The sequence below is a fragment of the Apis mellifera genome, linkage group LG14 (genome assembly GCF_003254395.2).
Source record: "Apis mellifera strain DH4 linkage group LG14, Amel_HAv3.1, whole genome shotgun sequence".
Taxonomy (NCBI): domain Eukaryota; kingdom Metazoa; phylum Arthropoda; class Insecta; order Hymenoptera; family Apidae; genus Apis; species Apis mellifera.
In genome coordinates this window covers 7278598-7301449 of record NC_037651.1, presented here as the reverse complement: position 1 = coordinate 7301449, position 22852 = coordinate 7278598, and the positions used below count along the sequence as shown (strand labels likewise).

Below are 22852 nucleotides of genomic sequence, written 5' to 3'. Positions count from 1 at the left end.
GTTTCTTTCCGCGATCAGGATCTACCCTCGTTGCTAATAGCGCTCTTAATGAGGGAACTTCGGTGCCTCGGTGCCAGAACAGGGAGAGAGGGAGGGAGAGACGGAGGGAGGGAGGAATCACGGGAGCAAGTAAAATTAACCTACAATTTCATGGGGATCCATTCCCGCTTCTCTTCCAGGCTCTCCACGCACCAACTCATCCCTCTTCTCTCGCCACGTCACGCTTATATTCCTCGTGGAATCTGCGCGCGCGAGAGAGAGAGAGAGATGGGAAAAAGAAACACTCGATTTCACATTGACTTTGAAGATTAACTGCAGAAGAGAATCAACCACACTCGTGCGTAATAATTGTCGTAATTGGCGAAAAAAGCAACGAATTCGAACACCATTCTCGCTTCGAGGGAATTTAATTAATTCGAAAGATTTAATAATTTTGTCAGATTTCAGATTTGTACTGCGAGAAAGTAACGCGGAACTTTTGCAAGTTTGCGAGGACGATTCGATGGAATAATAGTAGAAGAAAAAAAAAGAACAACGTTGCGTAGGTACGTTAATATCCACGTCGTTACGAAGACTGCAAGCGCGGCCACCTTAGGTGGTATCTTAGCGCCGCGGTTCCTCGACGAAACTTTCGAAATTCGGTGGACAAGCTCTCGTGATTTCAACCTATTTTATATTAAAAATCTTCCAATCCCTTTAGAGAATATCTTTAATCTCATTAACTTTGCTCCCAGTCATTCGAATACTCGTCCTATTATCCCTTTTTATCCTTGGAAGATAAAACTCGTATCTCTGGAACTTTGAATATATAAGAAAATAAACTCGAAAACACATCCTGCTCGATAATTTTTAGAGAGTGAGAAAAAGATGCACGCGTAACTTCGGGCCAAAAATGAGAGAGAGAAGCGAACGAATGTTTCAAAGCGCGCAATTGAAACAACGAGCCAATTATATTTACATATTAAAAAAAAAAAAGGAAAGAATCGTCGCAGTATATAGTAGTACAATTATTTTTTCGTGTAACGTAACAACGACCGGTTATTAAATTATTCCGGTCACGCTCGCTTCGTTGAAAACAGAAACTGAGGCAGATAGAGATCGGGCAGGCGAAGCGGGAGGGGAGGGGAGGGAAGGGGAGGTTCGATAAAAAAAGAAGGAACGACGCGAAGTCTCTGCCCGTTTTACCGAACGCAATAAAAATACCGGTGTAACACAAATGCCGGTGCGGGAGGGAGACGGATGCCGATCGGGAGGAAGGAGGGAAGGGAAGGGGGTCGAGGGAGCGAGAGAAAAATAGAAGCGTGGTTGGTGACGTCACATTAACGACGACGAGGTGGGCCGAGGTGGGCCAACGTGGCGGCGCGAGGAAGAGAGGGGAGGGAGAGGTTGAACGGCTTTCCATGATGTCATTGACTACGCTACAGGCCGTACCTGGTGGGGACGCACGAAAAGGGGTACGCGATCTCGGGGAGGGGGAGGAGGGTGGAGGCGTATCAGGAACAAGGGAAGGGGTGGAACACAAGCACCGCTATTCTTAACCGCTTCAACAACCGTCCTCGCGCTCCGCGCTCCGCGTTGTTGCGTAACAACGTACGAGAGACCACTTGACGGAGGAGGAGGAGAAGGAGGAGGAGGTCTCTCGCGAAATGGCCACATCCGCCGATGGGACCGATCGAACAACATCGGATTCCTCGAAGAGAAGGGAGGGGACGTGGTTGATTTTTGCGCGGGGAAAATGATTTTTAACAACCGCGTTTAATTCTGTTCCCTTGGAATTTGAATAAATTTGAGAAAATTGAGCGAAATTGTTCGAAAATTGATTCGATGGCAAAGTCTTCTAGAAAAATGTGCTTTCCTTTCTTTTTCTTGAATTTTCTAGTGAGTAGAAGAATTTGAAAATCGTTGATTTTGAAGAAAAATTGTGTTCCAATTGTTGCTCTGAGAAACTTCTTATCAAGTAATCTGACTAAGAGGCAGAGATTTTATTAGAGAGAGGCTGTCGAGATTCCTTTAACCGTTTTATTAATCGTACGGGGAGAATAGTTTCAAAGTCGATCGTTTGATCGATTAATTTCCCATACTTCGGGAATCCTTCGAGGTTGCAAGGATCAGGACTTAAAGACTCGAGCAAACTCTGTATCTCATTTTCTCATTGGCAAGTTTCTAAGCTCGAATTCTACCCCGCGTTAACCTATCGTTGATCGTATTTCTGAGTGCACGATCCCTCAGAAACGATATCGCAGAATAATCGAAGATCGTGCACGTTCGAGAAATCCTCGTTTCTACTCTTCGTTCGAAATTCTTTTCCTCGAGATTCTTTCTTCTTGCCTCGTTGTTCCTTTTCACCGATAGAATTCCTTTTATGGGGTTTTCAAATTGTTTCGTATCGCTGAGCTTTTTGTTCGCGATCCATTTTTTATCCCAGAATTCCAGAGACCAGAACGTCTGGCTCTTTGATAGAAGAAATTTGCATTAATATGCATGCACAGAGTGGATACAATCCTCGTATCGATTTCCTTCCCTTTTCGATTCACTCGACGTATAACGTAATGCATATCGCATTATCCACGTTGAACGGATAAAGCATCCTTCCCGATTATTGAAGTGGAAATTAAAATAAATTAGCGGAGGGAGGATTAAGACGGTCGGTCGATTAATTAACAAAGCCGGGAGGAGACGGAAATCGTGGCGCAATCGCGTGAAATATACAACCGTCGGTCGAAATATTCCATTTGACACAAAATACTCTGCGTCCAGGATGTTCGCTACTTCAGGCTTTAATTTAAGACTTCCCACATCCCGGCCACGCTACAACGCAGAAGCACGCAATAAAAGTTTGACATTTCAACCGCTTCAGTCCCAGTAGGCATTAATTTCCGTCGCATCAATAGAGAGAGGAAACAAGCGAAGAAACATCCGTAATCGAAGCGAGTGCAACTTCCTGGGTCCCGTAACCCCTGACATTTTCCACGCCGCGATATACATTCGACCTGACCCCATAAAAAGAAGAAAAAAAAAAGAATCCCGCGATGCTGGCTCAGCGTCAAATCAAAATGAGAAAGGACAAGGAAAAATCTCCGAGCAAAGATCTCGTCTCTATTATGTGATGCAGATACACGCATTGCGAATCGATGTTTGAACGAAGGGAATTCTCCGCAACTTCGTTATTTTTCTCGTACGTACAAAGAATAATAATCACGAAATAACGAAAAATCGAAAATATCTGTCCACACCGACGGATTCGTTCCGAACGCGAATGGAAAGTGGAACGAAATTCTTTTACATTTTTTTCTTTTTTCTTTCTTCTTTTTCTTTTTTTTCAGAGAATTTGACGCGCACGCTCGAACGTGTTAGAAGGAAAATTCAGCCGATACGACTCCTCTCCGCGATGTAAGAGGGGACAATGGAATACCGTGGAAGTAGAAAATCTGCGACGAGGTCGCGCAGATCCAGTGAAAACACGACGTACTATAACAAACCATTCAGGTGGGTGCAGGTGGTCGGGAGCAGACTACTTTCAGCCTTTCAACTCCTTTCACAGTGTCACCTTTCTTTCGTTTCCTTTGTGCATGCGGGCCATGGCTACATGTGTATCCTATTTTCGTATCGCTTTCTACGCTCTTCTACGAGCCAAGAATTCCAGACTTTTCGCGTACCACTTTTTTCTTCGGGGATATTAGAGATCGGTGAACAAATATCGGCGAAAAAACGCGCGACGAGAATCGATTTCGTTTTCCTGAAATCCGTTTGCGTTCGATCTTTCTTTTCCTTCTCCTTTTTCGAGAACGAGAGATGGGATAAAAAAGGAGGAGGGCAAGGATTTTTAGAGAAATGGCGGAAAATTAGATGTGTAAAAGTTTGAAGCTTCTAATACCCAGGGGAATCGAATCAGGAGCATTCGGATCAGCCGTGAGCAAGCTTCGTTCTATGACTATGATAAATTATATAGTAGTGACTATCGATCTTACCGCGCCTAAGGTCAGACACTACGGCAAAATCGAGTTCCAGCCAACCATCGGTCCGCGAATAAATTCAATTTTCCCGCTCTAAATAACGGAGCGGTTCTTACAACCCCCCGAAGAGGTCGGGCGAGGAGGAGGAGCGGATTTTCGTGTCCAGAAAATCACGCCGATAAAATATGTAAATTCCTAAGCTATCTCATCGTGGATAAATTTAAATGATCGCGTATCTTGGAACTCGAAGAAAATTTTGAAAATTTTTCACACGTATCCGCGATGTTTAATTCTTGAAGAGAAACTGTAGCGTGAATTCTTATCGAAGAAGTAAATCTTTTTTCTTTTTTTTAATCAATTTGATTATTTCCAAAGATAAAGAATTTATTTCTCCGAATCGATATGTAACTGTTTTTAATTAATATTACAGACCGTTCGATCTACAAAGCAGATAATAACAGAGGGAAGGAATTATTGAAATGACAAACTTGAAAATGGGTTGTACGGTATAGTATTGATGTAATGATGGTTGGGAAGTGAGTCAGTAGGGGAAACGGTTAATACGGTGACTGACAACAAGTTTTCACGATTTGACGCAAAGTACCCCCCGTGCTTTATATAGGGAGCTTTACATTACAGGGAAAGGAAAGTTGAGACACGCAAAACCTATCCGTTGAATTAATATTTCAATATTAATACTCGAACGTGTGTAGCGTATGCTCGAATTTCAAAACTGTGGAAAGCTGTCGTGCAAGAAATAAAAACGAAATTATAATAATTTGTATCGTGATTCTTATCCTCTTTCCTCGAGAGAAACACTGAGATTCGAAGAAATCGTGGGACGTGATCGAGTATACGATAAATATACTTCTTTCAAAATATATATATATATATATAGTGAACTTATATTTTTCTTTCCTTCTTTTTTTCTTTTTTTTGCAAATGTTTACAAACGTTTCGTGAAACGAGTATCGATTGCCGTTCAAGGCGGCAACGAAGAACGAAGAAAACGGGCAAGTTTCTAGAGGAGAAAAGTTGGCAATGGATATAGATCTCTATTCTTGAAAATCCAAGAAACAATGTCCGTAGAAAGTTAATGGGGGGCTTGCCAAGACGGGATTAGCCGACGCACACCGGGTCGGAATTCAGGATGTCCGGTTTCCTACGACTTCGATTCTCTGACTTCTCGTCCCCCCAGAAAAATTTATCATCACGTTCACGCTTCTCGATTAAAATTAATCTTTCCACTTCTGTCCAGGCCAGAGTTATGAGTTATTCGAGAATCGATCGGATTTCGAAAGAAGAAAAGAGAGAGAAGAAAAAGAAAGATTGTTTCTCGAGGGAGAAGAAAGAAACGAATAATCGGTCGATTCGAAAGAATGGAAATCACAAGCTCTCTCGTTTCGGTCGGGGAGGGGAGAAGCGAGCAGAAATTGCGACGAGATCGATATAGTCGGGGCGTCTTTTTTATTATAGATTGGACGGTCAGAACGGTTAAGATATGGCAAAGGTTATAAGGTGGTAATCGGTTATTAAGAGAGAGATGACTCACCGTCTTTCCTGTAGTAAAGGATCTCGAAATGCTTTTCGACGCCGGCGGCGAGGGCGTCGCGGAGGGCTGCGACCGCATGGGGCGACGTCATTGGCCCATGAAGGAACTCGCAGATCGCCGGCCTCTGCATCACTTCCGCCCTCGAAAAGCCTGTCAGCCGGCAGAAACCGTCCGAGCAATATATTATGTGACATAGTCCCTGTTGAGCGTTGGCCACTAAAAAACTTCGATCTGCAAAAGGGACAGAAAAGGATTAAAAGGATTCCCCGTAGGAGGAAATTAAATAAGCTCGAGTGCCGAGTTTTCTCTTTCCCCTTTTCGAAATTTCGATTCTACTTTTTCTTAGATCATTCGGAAAATAATTTACATTTTACAATTTTTTTAATAACAATGAGGTATTGTATTATGTTTCGATTGGAAATATTTATTAATTTTCTTCGTTGAATATTTGTTGGATAATAATGACAGTAAGGTGAAGCGAGAAAAGGAGAAGTTTGAAAGAAAAGCTTAGTTAAGAAGATAGGAATGTACAAAAAGGACAAAGCGGAAAGCTTAAAACTTGGGTCACGGTAGATTTTCATCGGCTCATTAGAGTTGCGTGGTTGGCATGCAACCTTCCCGCCGATGTCCGAAATTAACTTTTCTCGTTAAGAGATGCAGGCAGAGATGGACAGGTTAACTGGAATTGGGCGATCGCGCGAATATAAATGTATTTATAGGTGGTCGATTCTTCAAAATTAAGAGGCAAGGAATCACGTAGGAGGACGTCGGAGGAAAATTCGGTAATTTTCGGTTGAAGGAAATCGTAAACATGTTGCCAACCACCTAATTTATTATTATCGATGCTCTGTCCGAAACAAGTTCTCCAAGTTTACCTTCTATAAGGAATTTGGCAGAAATTTCACAAGGAAGAATGCTCTCTGCTGTACTTTTTATACCTTCTTCCTTTTCTTTTCTTTTTTTTTTCTTTTTCTTTTTTTTTACTCGATAAATTATTCATTCGAGGAAAATAATTCTTCGGTCTTCCTTCTTTATTATCGTTGGCAAATTTAATGAGTGACGGGATAAAGGCGGGAGAGATAGATCAAAAGGAGGAGGAGTGAAAAATGAAACGAGTTTCTCTGTGAAAAAGTTTTTCTCGGACGGCTGGAATTCTGGAATCACGAAATTACGAGGCATCGCGTTCCCATTGCGACCTTCGTCCTAAATCCGGCATCGGTCTTAGAGTGTACACCATAAAATATTTTCGTACCGGCCATTAAGTTTGTCTGACTTACAGGCATCGCGAGCCTCGGTTAATTCGGTTCGTTTCTAACTTTGAGACACTTTTTGGACGTTTTCTGGGTACACCTCAAAGGGGCTGTTTCTCGTGTAAATTTGCACGTGCAATGTTAAACCTGCCACTTACGAATGCATCGTCACTTTGCCATTTTCTCGTCTGAAATATTTATTTTTCTTGAAAACGAAATGATGTTCGTTCGTTGAAAAAGAAAAAGGACGAAAGATATTTTAAAAAAAGAGAGAGAAAAGAAAAAGGAATTGCGCAACATTATCGACATCGAAAACGAAAAAAAAATGTATTTCTTTAAAAGAGAAATAACGTGACGAACGAAATAAGGAAAATTGATATTATGGAAAAACAAAATTCAATAATGCCAATAAATAAAGAAAGAAAAACAAAATAATAAATATATCGTAAATATCACCATCCAAGGCATCAAAGTTCATTTTTCATTAATCTTTGAATGAACGAAAAAAATTGGATTTTATTTCGTTTAACAAAGAGCCAACGAGTTTGAGAACGAAATTTCTAAAGCAGGACAAAAAGAAAGCGATATGAATATACTTTCCAGATCGATATCAGGGGCAATAAGAGGCTGGTTGTTTTTTTTTTTTTTTTTTTTTTTTTCCCTTTGGTACACGAAGTATCCTCGACGGGAGCACGTTTTTATTCCCTATCCCCGTGTCCCCTAATTGTGTTGCATCCCTTAACGTTCCACTGATCCCAAATATTTACAAGCAGAATATGCATATTTCGAAACGACTACGGGGCGGTCTCTCCCCCTCCCCCGTAGTATGCGAGGGGATGAAGGGGAGGGAGGGGGGTAAATTTTACGAGGCTCGTTGAAGAAGTAAATTTACCAAGTGTTTTCAACTCTTGAATGTTCAACGAACCGTGGCATAAAGAGACCGCCGTTATATCAAACGTATAGCACCTTTCAAGCTTATTTTTCTAAAAATAAATATCGATTCGTGTACCACGGTCCCACGTTTAAACCACCGATGATTCATTAGATTTATTATAAGAATTTAAAAATTTCCATTTTCCTAGATTTAAAAATATGAGGGAGGGGGAGAAGAAAAACGAGGGAGAGAGAGAGAAAAAACCCCAGTCGTTTCCAGGAGAAAGGAAAAAAAACTCGAGGCAAATTTTTGTGTTTCGTTCATCCAACGGCGAAAGTTAAGTTTTCCATAAACTCAAGCAGTGTAATATTTTAACTTTTTGGAAAACGGATAAATTTTACGGAAGAAAAAAAAATAAAAAGAATTTCTCTACGAATCTTCGCTCGAAAATGAATCTTAGGAGAAAATGTATTTAAAGAAAAAAAAAAAGAATGCAGAAATATCTTGGAAACGCAATCATCTTTCTTTTTTTTTTTTTTTTTCGGTTCCAACGTCGGTATTGTGGCCGACGCTCTCTGCGCGACACCTTGCTCGAAACAATGGCCAGGATTTTCAAGTGCGTCGCAAGAGTACCAGACGTCGTACCAGAATCCAGAGAGAAATGTCAGCCACGGGGACGTCGAATTGCGCCGCGTGCCACGACTGCCATCGGTGCCACCCTCATTCCGCCTCGTGCTTAAGCATTCTGAGAAGGACAATCGCGTTTAATGAAGTGAAATTGAAAATGCGGAGGAACGTGCGCCCCGCGCCATTCTTGTTCATCAACGTTGCGTGGACGTGAGCCGATCGAATCGTCCCGCGATATCGATCGCCTGACCGATTCATCGAAATCGCTCGGTTGAACGAGGGGAGAGAAGAAGGGGAGGAGGAGGAGGTGTTGAAATCGTCGGGTGCACGCGTTATGACAACGTCGCTGCTGTGAATCGAGATGAATCGAGCGTGAGACGAATAAACGCCTCGACGGAACGATCAAAAGTGGAGCAGAGAGAGAGAGAAAGAGAGAGAGATCGAACGGGGATGAAACGTGGCGGAAAATTGAGCGAGGAAGAACCAGAGAGAGAACGAAGGATTCGTGGATGATTTTTGCCATCTACGTTTACGCGTTTCTTTACGAGTAATTTCGTGTAATCTCGTTTTTTATTTATAACAGGAGGGGGGAGGGGAGAATTTTAAAAGGGCGTGACGCGAAGCACGAGCTCGAAATTTTTTTCAGGTTTCCTCAGGTTTCCGCAGAGGCAACCGCATATTTTGCAACACGGGAGGAAAATTAAAAACTTGGCTCCCAAGGGGGATGAAGAATAATTTAACGTATCCCGTTAACGCGTAAATTCCAGGTTTCGTTTTCCCGCGTTCCACGTTTTCGCTACCGTGTTACCATAATTTCATGGATATAAAGTAGTTGGCGGTCGGTGTGTAAAGATCGGATCGATCGTGAAAGTTGTTTGAAAAAAAGAAAAAAGAAAGAAAAGGAACAACGGTGATTCCGATTGGCGATACGATCCTCCGTGCGGCTTTCAAAGAGTTTTCTCTCTTTTTAAATTACGTCGTTACGTTTTTATCGCGTGGGGAGTAATAATTGATCGAATCTGTAAACACGATAATATTTACAAGTTTGATCGTTCAACTTTAAACTTATTCGTTCCACTTTCCAATTTTAATTTAACGCGTTTAATCCTTTTCGTTTAAGATATTTGACGAAAAGAAAGATGTGATATATTATTATTATAAACGTAATACGTTCATTCCGTTTCTTTCTCTAACGAGAAGATAGACTCTTCGTTCAGTACGGTGCGGTTCTGATTGATCGATGGTAATTACGAGCTAATACTAAGCGGTGTTGGAAATGACGGCTTCGCGCCCGCCAGTTTAACCATGATTAATACCCCTTTTCACTATAACCGCGGCCAGAATAGCAACAAAGCTTAAGTCGCCCACAACGGAGATTAATCGCCGGGATTTTTGCCGCTTTCATCGGTTACGAAATCGACGCGAAAATCGACCCTCCGCAAAAAACAATTATACACTTTAATATCATTGAGATCACCATTCCAAATTAGATCTTAATTCAAAAATTTTCGAGTTGAGATTAAGTTTTCTCCATCATCATCGCGATGATTATCCGCAGATGGTTCGCACCGCGATCAAAGGAATTTTCAACGATCGTGGAAAGGGTGATCTGTAACTCCTCCCCCCCCCCTCCCCTCCTTATTACGAGAGACACGAGAAACAAACAGACGAGGGGACGAGACGCATCGGTTCTTTTTACGAATCTCATCCCGTGCCGAGTTTATCGGCCCAACTAGAAATAGATTTTGCCGAGTTCGCATCGAGGAGATAGGCTCGCAGGGCTGGGCCCTTTGCCAAGGATGTCACTTAACCGCGAGAACTACTTTGCTTTTCCGTTCCAGAATACTGACCGCTCCTCTTATCTTCTCGCTAAACCGACCACCGCTCCTTATTATCTTTCATCGTTGCTTGCGTTGCGGCAAATTTTTCACCATCTCTTCTCTTTTTTTCGGACGATTAACTTTCTAACGAGAAAAAGATTTAAAAAAAAAAAATTACCGATATTATATATTTAAGTTTAGTTAAGAGAAAATTTTTTGAAACCCAGAAATCAGAAGATTAATTTGAAAATAATGTTGAAGGAAGGCGAATGTTTTAGATAAATTATTCTGATCTCCGAGTTTCTAAACTCGATCAAGCCAAAGATAAAGGATACGGTTCATTCTTTACTTCGATTTCTGTTAAGGATAGAAGAGTGGTAGAGAGAAACGACACGCGCTTAAGAAAACGACACATTTCGCTAGTAGCTACTCGACCGGTTATAAATATACGGAATTGGAACTTACCCGCGAGCGAGTTTTGTTTCCGCCCCGACAATACGAGGATTTAGAGCCGCGGTAAACGGTATATGACGCATGTTAAATTATCCAATTTGACAGTTTTAAATCAATGTTTTCGTGTTTACGGAATAGAAGAGGTTTTCTCTTATTTCCACGCGGCCCCGATTTTAATCCCCCGCCTCCTCCGACGTTTTAATTATCATTCATATTTATTCTTCTTCGTTCGAATTATACGATCGAATTATTATTATTATTATTATTATTATCATCATCATCATCGCCATAAATTCTCATCGTAGCGTTTTAAACCTTTTAAACCTTTCGGTAAATAATTTTAAAAGATCAATACACCTTGGGATCCATTTTATCCATAACGTTCTCGAAACGTTTACACGATAACACCGACTTCATTTATTATTGAAATCGACCAGTATTTATTCAACCAGTTAGTATTCCCTTCTAATTATTTATCTCGTCGAGATTCAATTGCGTCTATCATTTCTAATCGATTCTAAATCACCCATTTTTAGTTAGTTTAAAATTAATTTAAAATTTCCATTCTTGTTCAATAAAAAAAAGAACTATTCCCAAAGAGGAGTACAAAGTTATCTTCGTGTGATTTTATTACAATTCGCAAGCGAATCCACCGATCCTTACCAATCTTCTTCTCAACACGTATAATGCATGAACCAAAGTTCACTGAAGGGTTGGGTTACGGCTCTCCTCTCCGTTGAGACGGCTAACAAAGCAAACCAAAACAGATCTTTCTCGTCTCTCTCTCTCGAGAGAAGATCTTTCATCCACTCCTCGCCACGATTGCATATGGTTTTCATTCCGTTCTTGTTTCATCCTGCTCGTTGTTACACTTTGCAGATCGTGCCGATCTTTCTCGATCTTTCTCGGTAACCGTCCTTGAACGATAAACGGGCGGGTCCGCGCCGATTCGTCTTATAGGCCGAAAATACGATGGAGTCACGCTAGCGATGTTGTGACAAGCTGGAGCGACCTTGTCGCCGCGTTAAACTTAAATCCGCTCACGCGGTTCGATTTAAACATTCTATATATATATATAAACATGGAAGAAATCCGTGTGCGAATCCAGGTTTCGAACAGGTTCTCTCTTGTATCGCGATAGAATTATCCCTTCTTAGGCAAACTGGCATCGGTTAGCATTATCGAATTCTTTACACGAGTTTTCGTTTCATTTATTCGACACGGTTTTTAATATATCCGGGCGTGGATATTTTCTTTTTTCTTTGGAAAATTAGAATTATTCCAAGAGGAATAAAAGAGAATGCTTCGAAAAAAAAAAACCTCGAGTGATATTTTACTTTTCCTCGACAATCGCTTGTTTCGAAGGTATTACAAGCTAGCCGGTTCGCCTTTGACGTCTTACAGTGTCTCTTACCAGGTTAAATCGTTTTACAAGGATCGTTTTAGGCATTTCTTCAGAATCTTTTCAAAGACGATAAAAAAAGAAAATCGAGAAACAAAGGAACTTGCCATTATCTGAAAAGTACGATGGGATAAGGGATGAAAGGAAGAGAAAGGGGAGGAAAAAAGAAAGCCTTCTTTCCATCTCCTCTCCTTTCGCGATGCTTGACGACCCGCCGTCCTAATACTTTAACATCGATCGTGTATGTAAATTCCTCTGAGATTTTTATGCCAAACCTTCGCTCAAACCTTTTCTTTTTTTCTTTCTTTTCACAAGAATCGAAATCAAGGTCGAAGCGAGGGTGGAGGGCGAGATTCAAGCTTTCGCGCCACGTGCGTCGATATTTGTTTACGTTGCCAGGGCGAACGTAACGCATGGGCGTACCACTTAGGAATCGGGAAAGTGGAACGGGTCGTTGAATTATGAGGCTGGAGATCGTCGTCGCTGATATCGGTGTTTAACGCACTCTTCTGTATTCTCTCTCTCTCTCTTCAATGTTTCTTTAAAAACGAGTCGGGGGTGGTCCGGCTATGCAGCTCGAGCCTCTCGCCTCGCGTGCCAAGAACGCACTTGTGCACGCCGTGTCGCGTAAGAAAATAGAAGTTCCGCGAATGGAAACGACAGTCACAAGACTAGCGGCTCGTAGCTCAACCCATCGAAATATTTCGGGGGAGGGCTGCGTCACGGTTGTTTGGAACCGGTTTAGTTTACTTATTGGACGTCCATATTTCTCGAGGATGAGCGGAGGATGAAAATTATATATATAAATTATTCGGGAGTTTCGTTCGATTCCCTCGTCGATGGAGGAATAGAAGGATGATAGATATTTCCTCTATTTTTAGGAAATACATTTTGTTGTGTTATTCATTCGACGAAGGAGGGGGGGTTGGGTTGATAATTGAATTTGTCGTTGTCTAGGATTTATAATAGCATTGCACCGATGGTTAAAAGTGCGCGATGCGGCGATGAAAGTTTCTAATCGACAGGAAGATTAGATCGGTTATCCAGGGTACACGGGGATTAAACATGTAAGATGGATTTCTATATCGTGAAAATCGGATTAGAGTTTGCTCGAAATTATTGGATTCTCGGGATCATATCCTGCCCGATAATCGAATGAACATCTCTGGGAAATTTCATGCCTTGCCTCGGTTTATTTTCATCCGGCTCCCGGATCGAGGCTCCCCCCCTTTTCGATCGCGATTATCGCGCTCGAGTATTCTTCGAATTCTTCTGTATGAGAAGAAAAAACAAGCGTGTCTCGACATGAGCTTATTCTCTCATTAGAGATCGGGATCGTCGATGAAATCTTATGATATTAGATCCGAGCTCCAACAGCGGTTCCAAAAGATGGGTTCGGACGGGATTGTTTTGAATTCGTGTATCGCGCGAGAATGGAGGGAGGGAGGGAGGAGGAGGGGGAAGAGAAGAGATCTTCAAAGAAGCGTGAATCGACTGCACAGTATCGAGCAAATGAAAAACAATAAACGGCACAGCTGGACGCTCAAAGAACTCCCTAGGGGGTGAAAATTGCGCGTCTCTTCCAACGGCCGTGATAATTATTTCCATAAGCGTTCCAGAAAGGCTTGCCAATGAAAATTACAAAACAAACCGATTGCCTCGACTTCTTCCTCTTCCCTTTCCTTTCTTTCTTTCCTCTCCCTTTCCCTTCTTTTCTTAAATCGAAAGTATACGAAAAATTTCTTGAGAATTCGACAACTAGTTTAACAATTAATTGAAACAGCGTGGAGAAATTGTTTCAAAAATTGAAAAATAAATATCCTCGTAAGATTCTAAGACAAGAAATATCGAGGAGAATCTTTGAGATTACCCTTCATGATAATTGGGAATAAAGATGAAGATAACGAAGTTGCCCTTAAAAGTGTTCACCAACGAGAAAGTATCCTGCGTCAAAATGAAATATTCAACGGAACAATCCCCGAACGTTCGAACGCTCCCCCCTTCCAGCCGAATATCGCACGGTATTTATAAAGTTTAATTTGAATGGTGCCTAGGCCAGTACTCAATTTCTGAAAGATATTTCAGCGACACGTGTGGCCTACGTTAAATCACAAGCGTGTGCGCCACGGATGAATATTTTGCACGCGACACGACCGAATTAAAACCCCACGCAACTTTTTCCATCGAATGAAATCGAACGACGATCCGATTAATATTCCAATCATTTTTCGACGCGATTAGAAAATGAAAATTTTCCCGGGAAGAAAACATAAACAAAGTTTCCAAGATGATCTCTTCACCTCGTGGAGGATGAAGTTTAAATCGAATAAATGAAGGAGATAAATGAAAAATTTTCACACGGAGAGGAAGCATTTCGACGATCGAAAACTGCTGTCTTCCACGCGTTAAAGGCCTGCGAGATCGCTGTAAAGGCTGTTGGTGGCACGTCGAATTAAATATCGAGAAATTCGATCGCCGGTCAATTATCGTTCCGAGCGTGCACAGCGTGGTAAAGTTCGATCGAACAGCGGATGGAGATTGAAGCGGGAAGGAGAGGGGACTGATTAACCACCACCACCCCCTATGTGTATTTTCAAACGCGGTTAAAAATAGTTTTCACGCGTATTTCGAAACGAAATAAATACGCGAGTATACTTCGTGTGAAACGGAGTAAAACGGAAAGCAGTGTGAACGGTTGGAAAATCAAGGCTGTAGGAGAAGGTCGTGGAACCATAAAAATCGTACGTTTTTTTTCATCATCTTATAACTCGAGACGCACAATTATGAAATACATCAAAATTCTAATAATAAAAATGTAAATACGATTTTTAATTCGTCCAAGATTTCAATCCTTTTGATTCTGAAATGTTAGAGGAGGTTGGATTGATTCAAGCTTGATTAATAATATTTGTCGATCCCCGCTTAATTTCTTCTTATTTCCGCCAGAGTTATATATAAGATCGATCGTGAAACTTCCCGTTTGTCGATCCAACATTGAGAAAGAATCTTAAGTGATCCGTCTTACGAAAATATTTACTCGGAAACCACGAGGCTTAATTAGGCCCGAGATGTACCGGAGCGTGCTTTTGTTTGCATAGGCGACTAAGCCGCGCAAAGACTCGTGCATTTCGTTAAAAATTAACGAGAGGAGGGCGCGTCTCTGGTATATGCAACCGGAGAAAAATACAAGGGATGTGGTACTTTGTTCTTTTGATTATTTTTAGTCCCTCCTTGTTCCCTACGTTTCTTCCCCTACGTTTCGAAAGAAAATACGTCGCGTCGAAGCAATTGCAATAATTAGAAAGCAATTAATAGAGAATAACCAATCATACTTCGAGATTAAAAATACGCGATAATTGATTGTTAAATTTGAGTTAAGGAAATTCGAATTTTTTCCAAGAAACAACAAATATTCGTTCGAGGAACAATTATAGGAATCGGTTCGATCAACCTCATCGATGATCCATTAATTCGTTCACAGATGGACACGTTCCTTCTCCTCGCGGAGACCTCCACCGTGGTGTGGAAAAAAAAACCTGGAGCTTCGTGGAGAACCGCGGAGAATTTTAAATATCCATCCTGGCAACAGCCCAAACTTTCTGCACGAATTTATCGCGCAGCGGCACACGTATTCTCGTTATTATGTACACGTATGCCGCTCTCTCGCAAACGACGAGAGGAGAAGAAAAGAAGGGAAAAGAAAGAAAAAAATACATATATATAAATATATAAATACATAAAAAAGGAACACGGAAACGCCGTGTTCGTTGATTCGTTTTGTACGACTCTCGTTACACCTCCTCTCGTTCTTCGAGGCATCCTTGTTACGAGATAAAGATCGACGAGATGATCTTTAGATAGAGAACGCGGAGGTTTAAAAGCCGCGTGATCTCTCTCTCTCTCTCTCTCATTCTCCTACGATTTTCGGCAAAAACGTGGAGCGAAAAGTAGGTCAGAGAGTAGTTTTTCGAGGTCTCGATCTAGGCGGCCCTGATACGTCGCCCGTTCGATGAATCACCGCCGGTCCCAATGGAATTTAAGAATTTATCGCGCGTACGCGCCCGCCCTTCTTCGTCGCGCGATAATCCGTCGCGTTCCTCGCAGGGAGGGGAGGGGAATTTTGGCCGGGGCGAGAGGGGACAGATATCCTAGAGACCGGTTCGGCGCCAGACTTTTAGAAATTAGAGATCAGGAGCCAGAGAAATTTTTAGCGAAATTCGATTTTGTTTATGCGTCCACGGGAGGAACCTTGGAGATTTTTCGTTCCGTTTTACACCGCGAATATTATAATTTCGAGATTGCAGGCCAACCCTCGAATTCGTTATCCAATTTGTTTGAAATTTGCTCGATTTATGAAATTCTTCAAAGTACAAAATAATAATCATTGCGGGTGAAACCGATACGAGGCTTGTTAAGATCGGTATTAGGGATAGAAAATTGAGGGGAAATTTGTAAGCAACGAGGTATGTATGTATCTGTTTTCCGGCCTGGAGTACAATTTAAACCAGCCACGGACCTAATTGTCGACTTTTAATAGTTTCATACACGAGAACGAAAACTCGTGCCAGGTTCCTGGTGTCACATTACGCGACCGAGTCGCGTATACGCGTGTGTATACGGGATCCGTGGTTTTCTTCAACGAAACTTCGCCTGCCCTTGACACGAATAACCATCCATGATCGATAACAATTCTTAATCGAGACTTTTCACCGAATTAAACGTGTCCCATTCTCTCTTTAACCGCAAAAATGTCGTTCGTTTAAACGTTCGCTTCGACTTTTCGTGAGACCATGAAATTTCGAATATTACGTTGCTCGTCCAATTTGCGAAACGGGTTTGTACGAAAAATTCTCGGTCACGAAGATCGAAATATTTAACAAGTAAATAAAAGTGAATAAATTATTATCCCGATTCGTCGTAATTTGGAATTTTTTAAAGGAAGCTTTAATGCTTTCCACCAAAAATTTGGAAATAACGAAATCCTTCTCCAAGATTCGACAACTATTTTAAAATATACTCTTGATAAATGATATCTCGATTTCTTATTAATCATTGTAATTGTAGAATGTCGTTAAGAATTATTTTTAGGAATTGAAGATGCGATCTGTTTGCCTATGGAATAGATTGCTCTTTTTCTCTCTCTCTCTCTTTCAGGCGTCGTATTCGATTAGGATGAAAAGAAGACAGGTGAAAAGTATCGGAAAGATGGTTCGTTGACGGATAAGGTGTGGAGATAGAGGCGGAGAGAAAAATGAGTGGACGCAGTTGGGCGTTATAGGACATACGTGCTATAGGGAGGACGTCAGATTAGAAGCCAAGGCTTGACGAGCGGCAATGCCACCGGGACAAAAACCCGCCCTGAAGCTCTGGCATACATATTTTTTATTATATAAATTGGCGTTACAAAGGTTTCCCAAGAATTTATCGCGTTAATGCCTATTATCGTCCGCCCTTCCATACGACAGCCCCAGCTTTCGTTAACGAGCGATGATACGCGACCTCATCGACTTACACCTCTACACTCTGAATTCTTATCCATCTGGATGGAGAAGGATAAACTGAACAAACTCTGTTGCCGAGGATAAAATAATGGAGGGAAGGAGAGGGATACGGGACGAATCGTTGGGACGAGAAAGAGAAAGAAATCTTGAAGAAAGTTTCTCGAGGAAGAATGGAATTGGCGTGTGAATATCGGATAATAATTTTTTATTTCGCGCGTTCTTTCGTGGGAAAAGGGGAAGGAAATATTTTGATGAAAGCTGCGCCGATCGACGCCAGATCCTTTGCGCGAGGGGAGGAAGGGTTATAAACTCTTTCGAGCGTTTAATCCGCATCCCCAGCTCAGCTATGAAAAATCCCCTCGTTTAATCGCGTATCAGTGATGATCACGAAGGAAATGGTGATCAAAGATACATGCATAATTCAATACTACTTTCTAAAATATTCTACTCGAAATATAAAACGAACCACGATTAAATTTCCCGATTAAATTTTGAACAATTTATTCAGAGAATAGATAAATAAATAAATTATTATTTTTGGATCAGATTAATATCGACTTCGAGAGAAAACACTGATTTGCGATTTTTTTTTTCTTTTTCACTAGATCGATCCGACATACGAAACAACCCTGTCGCTTTCTTCCGGATTTAGTTTTCCTTGCAAGGATTTTAGGCATGCCTCGAGCGATATTGCCAGTGGCATGCATTGTCCTATTGTGAAAACAGAACTACCCCTTTTCTTCCATTTAACCGAGCCCGCTCCCCTCCCCCGTCCGCGAAACCTGTCCCCGTCCCCTCCGTCCTCGAGATGTTTTAAATAATATTGAAAATGGAGTTCTGGCTCGATGCCTATCCCTCGTTCCATATCCCGGCTGGGATTTTCGCGATTCTAAAAAACTTCGATTATATCGAGCCGGCCGGAACGACAACCCTCGAGCTGTTAACTTTATTTTAATCTTCCGCGAGGGTGGAAATCCGTGATTCTTGGGGGGAACTTTGATTAAACTTTGACACGGCCGATATTGCTATGGAAGGGAATCCTGCTATACCTCCTGCTTCGAACGAAATTGATTTTACTTTTTCATAGCTATTCGTTCGTTATTCCAACTCAACGTTCCTCATCCGATCGCCCCATCCCAGACGATACTGGAAACGGGCGGATCGTTGAAAATTGGTTATCTAATTTTAATGGAAATTATCCGTTGCACGATACATCCGTATGTACAAATGACGAGCGCTAATTTGTTCCTGGCTTATGATTCCGCCCCGTTTAAAATTTCTGACGCGCGATTAAATTCGTAAGAGGAGAAGAGGAGAGAACGGATCAGCATTTGTTTCTTTGAAATATAAAAAAAGAGAATGGATCAGCATTTGTTCCTTTGAAATATAAAAAAAGAGAATGGATCAGCATTTGTTTCTTTGGAATATATGAAAAAAAAAAAAATTGAGAAAATTTTTTCTATCCGTTGTTTTCTTTTTTTCCTTCTTCGATCGATCTCGCGATATAATATGGAACGCGGGCCACTCACCGTGCGTATCGAATTTCCTGATGATGGTTTCGATGATCGTTGTCCTGGGCGCCACGTGACCTCGTCTAACAGGCATCGCAGGAATATTCCCAGGTAGCTGGGCCTACGAGACGTTTGGCGTTCGATCGAAGGCTCGTTAAGCCTTGCTTTTAATAATTAACGTGTGACACTACAGCACTGAAAAAACACTCGCAGCATGCGTACAAGCACGGTAGAAAAAAGCACAGCACGAGTTGAGCATAATGATCATCGAGGGAAAAGGAGAAGCACCGGCTAAATATCGGCGATAGTTTGTCGACAATTTGTTCCTAAAAAAAAAATCTCTTCTTCCCTTTTCTCTCTTTTTTTTTTTAATCTTCTTCTCGAGAAAAAACTTCTAAGAGGAAGAGAACGAAAAGATGATCGGAGAAGATTCGTTGCTGGTCGACGGACGATCGAAATCGAGATGATTCTTTCCTTTCTCTCTCTCTCTCTCTCTCTTTCGCTTTCTCTCTTACGTAGATACAAAAGGCGAAGGAAAAATAGTAAACCGCAGGAAAAGTAAACCACCAAGAAAATTGCCGCTTAACGCGGCGATGCGTGCACGCCTTTGCCTTTTGCCTCGAGGAACAAGCCTCGAAGTCCCAAGTTGCTCAGCTGAGTAGTCTTTCGCGAGAGGATCGTTGTTGTTCCTTGGTGTTTTCGTTTTGTACAAAATTCGCATATATATATAAGAAGCTGCGTGGACAGAGTCGATATATCGTTTTTCTCCCTACGAGAAGGCTGGATGTCTTCGTTTGACTTCCTTTTGGACCCAATACTCGTCTACCTAATTGTATCTAAGGATAAGAAACAAGCTGCGGCCAAGTGACGTTACGGTTCATCCTCTCCTCTTGATCTCTTGAAGGGCAGGGAGAGAGAGAAAGAAGGAGGCCTGAACGTCGTGCCGACCCGAGCGTTACACACTCTCCACCGCTCCTCCAATGTTTTCCTGGCTCAAGACGTACGATCTAACGCGAGAAAACATCTATTTATAGTCGATATACCATGCGCAACACGAACGGTACAATTGCCACGGAATTCCAGAACGGGGTAGGTAAGTGGAGGGAATCTGGGGGAAACGTCTCGTTGTCGTTAACGATAGTAAGACGATCTTCTCGCCGTTTTGTGCACCACGATTTCCCCTCCCCGCTTTTCCCCTCCCCCACCTTGTTCCTTCTCCTCAGGCTCGCGTGCCCGTTCCAGTCACGATCTCTATCCTTCCTACGTCCCTCTATACGTTTTCTATATATATTCTTTCTTAAGACGTAAGCCAAAGGAATACCTCGACGCTGCTCGGATATCCTCGAGGAAAATGGAGAACAACTGTGCGAGCAACGTTGCGCCAACGTGCGATACCACCCTCTCTGAGGTGATTCTTACTCCGTGGAAATTTCGGAGAAGCTTGGACCTCGAACTCGGCTCGAAGTCAACGTACTTCTCTACATCCGAGGGTACGATGAACGGTAGACGTCTCGGAGCGGAGCATTGTGCGGACATTTCCACGGAGGTTGTGTTGTGTTGTTTCGTTGGAAGAGGGCGAGTTTCTTTGTGAGAAACGTGGTTTTCTTTCTTCCTCGGGTGTGCGTTCTCGTTCGATTCCTCGGCCGTGTTCAATGATGGAACACTGTGGATGGCGGATGCACGGATAACACGAACGCTGACACCTGTTCCGGGGCCGCGGGGCTTGAAACGGAGCTGAGCGAGAGAGCAGTCGTGGCGGTTATCATGGCGGTGTAGGGGAGGGGGAGAGAAGCGAGAATCTCAGAGGTTGAGACGAACCGTCGTCCGGACGAGAGGACGAAGAAAGGCACGTGGTGGATTTGTAGTAGTTGCGTTTATACGAAATGCCAGAAGCGCGCGCGGGTTTGCCACTTGATTCACTGCCGATCGTTATAACGTAACGACACGTCGACACGTATTATATCCTCTGAATCGTGCGTCCCTTATTGTACGTTGTAAGGCGGTCACTCATTTCACCTGGTATTCTCGGCCGATCTTTCATACCTCTTCTTCATCCTCCGCGAAAATAATGCGCGGACGACGCGATTGATCGTCGATATTTCTCGAAATATTCATTTGTAACCTGTTGGCGACGGCCCACCCGACACTGCCTGCACGAGAAACTCACTGACTCATCGACTCCTTGTAACACGACCTTCCCTTTCTCGCTACGCTTTTCATTTGCTCGCACAACAAAATAAACGTAATAAACAAATCTCTCGTTCCCACGGTCCTCGGCTCGAGCAACAAACTACTGTATCCTTCCGCGGAGCAGCACCACGCCTTCCAGGTCCAAAATCGAAACTCCTGCTCCGTCACTCTGTGCTCTCAACTGTGTATCCCGATTATTTACCAATACAACATATTTCCATCGACGAGAATTCCTGGAACGTGATACCGGCACCGTATCCACGGGTATTTGTATTGCCAAAACACTGTTGCTTTCCCGCGTGCGTTCCCACCTTTAAGTGCGTCTACCGGCGAAGAGGCATCTCGAGGCCGCGTGCCGAGCGAAATACCGGAAGGGAGACGAATATATATATATATATATATATGTGTGTGTATGTATGTATATGTGTGTGTGTATATATATTTATATATCCTTCCTTCGAAGAAAAAATTTTTCCGTTTGTCTCGTTAGTCGCCGTCGTACGGTCGGAACTGAAAAACACGAGGAGGCACGACGACGGGCCGACGTCTCTCTCGGCGACGGCGACGACGACGACGACGAAGACGACGCCGGCGACGATGGGTACGTTAGGGGGATCGTGTACGGCGCCTGCGTCGTCTACGAGCCGTCCCCACCAACGTCACTCACCACCCGATTACACCGCCCTATCGTATCCCCTCGCCACCCAGTGATAATATTGATAAGGTCCTGCGTCTCTTTCGTTCACCGTGTCACCCTTGTTCCGCCTGGAATCCGATCGGGCATACGGCCGAAGAAGAAAAGGGGATCCTCGTTGATAACGTGAATTCCTCCGAATGAACGGAGGGCAGAAATTGTTGCTTTGATTATTGCGCTAATTAATTTGCACTTGATCGAATAATAAACGCTTGATCGATCACCGTGCCTACGATTTTCGGATATTTTAATATTGTAATAATATTAGATAGGATATTAATATATATATATGAAATAGTTTCGATACGATAATATTAAATGAAAATTAATACTTCTATTCGATGATAATAAATATCTATATTTCATCGAAAAAAAGGAAGAGAGAGATGACGCGGGATTACGAAACAATAATAATATTTCTGTATACGTAATATATTTAGTTATACAGTTCGTGATTAGGCTCGTAGAAATATTGAAAATAGTTTAATTTCTACGATTAATCTACGTGTAATTAATTATTTGCTTTAAAAATTTTTAAACAAATGTTCATCAAGGCTATTTTTATTGTATATTTTACTTTGCTGCACCTTGCCGATATATATAACTATAGACATTATCTTTTTCTGTATTATCAGCGAGCTTTGTTATAACTCATATATATGAACACGAGGTTAATTATAAATCGTTACTAACTATCGCATTCTGACAAAATAGGTGTGCAGAAATAAATTAGATATCTGAGAAAGAAACACTAGTTTTTTTATTCGTGGCCATAGTTTTGCAAATTGTCTAGATAATTAGCGATTTGTGCATGGTAGAATATTAAATAATAAATTTTTGAGCAAAGATCTTTATTAATGCATATATTTTTGTCGATAATGATCTCATTTGATATAGTTTTTTTTTTTCTTCTATGTTGACGAAACGATTATATCGAAAATAAAAATCAACTTTCGTTGTTTATTTAATATCGTTCAAGAAAATTCGATAAATATCGATATCATCTATCGATAGTATTGTTTCAA

At 42.0% G+C, this 22852-nt stretch overlaps 1 protein-coding gene across 15 annotated transcripts in view; it reads right to left on the bottom strand.

The window, feature by feature from the left end:
* LOC410498 (potassium voltage-gated channel subfamily H member 6) overlaps window positions 1–21694 on the bottom strand; it is a 109501-nt gene extending 87807 nt beyond the window's left edge. For 5 of the 15 annotated variants that reach the window (XM_016916266.2, XM_016916267.2, XM_016916273.2 and 2 more), the window contains exons 1-2: window positions 18962–21693; window positions 5506–5736 (exon numbers count right to left, since the gene is read on the bottom strand). In XM_016916266.2, coding sequence (XP_016771755.1) covers window positions 5506–5736; window positions 18962–19037 — 307 coding nt within the window. In that variant the 5' untranslated portion in view covers window positions 19038–21693. Of the gene's footprint in view, window positions 1–5505; window positions 5737–18961 lie in introns of all 15 variants that reach the window. The other 10 variants (XM_016916271.2, XM_016916272.2, XM_016916274.2 and 7 more) reach the window with 4 other exon arrangements.
* Between the last annotated feature and the right edge of the window lie 1158 nt (window positions 21695–22852).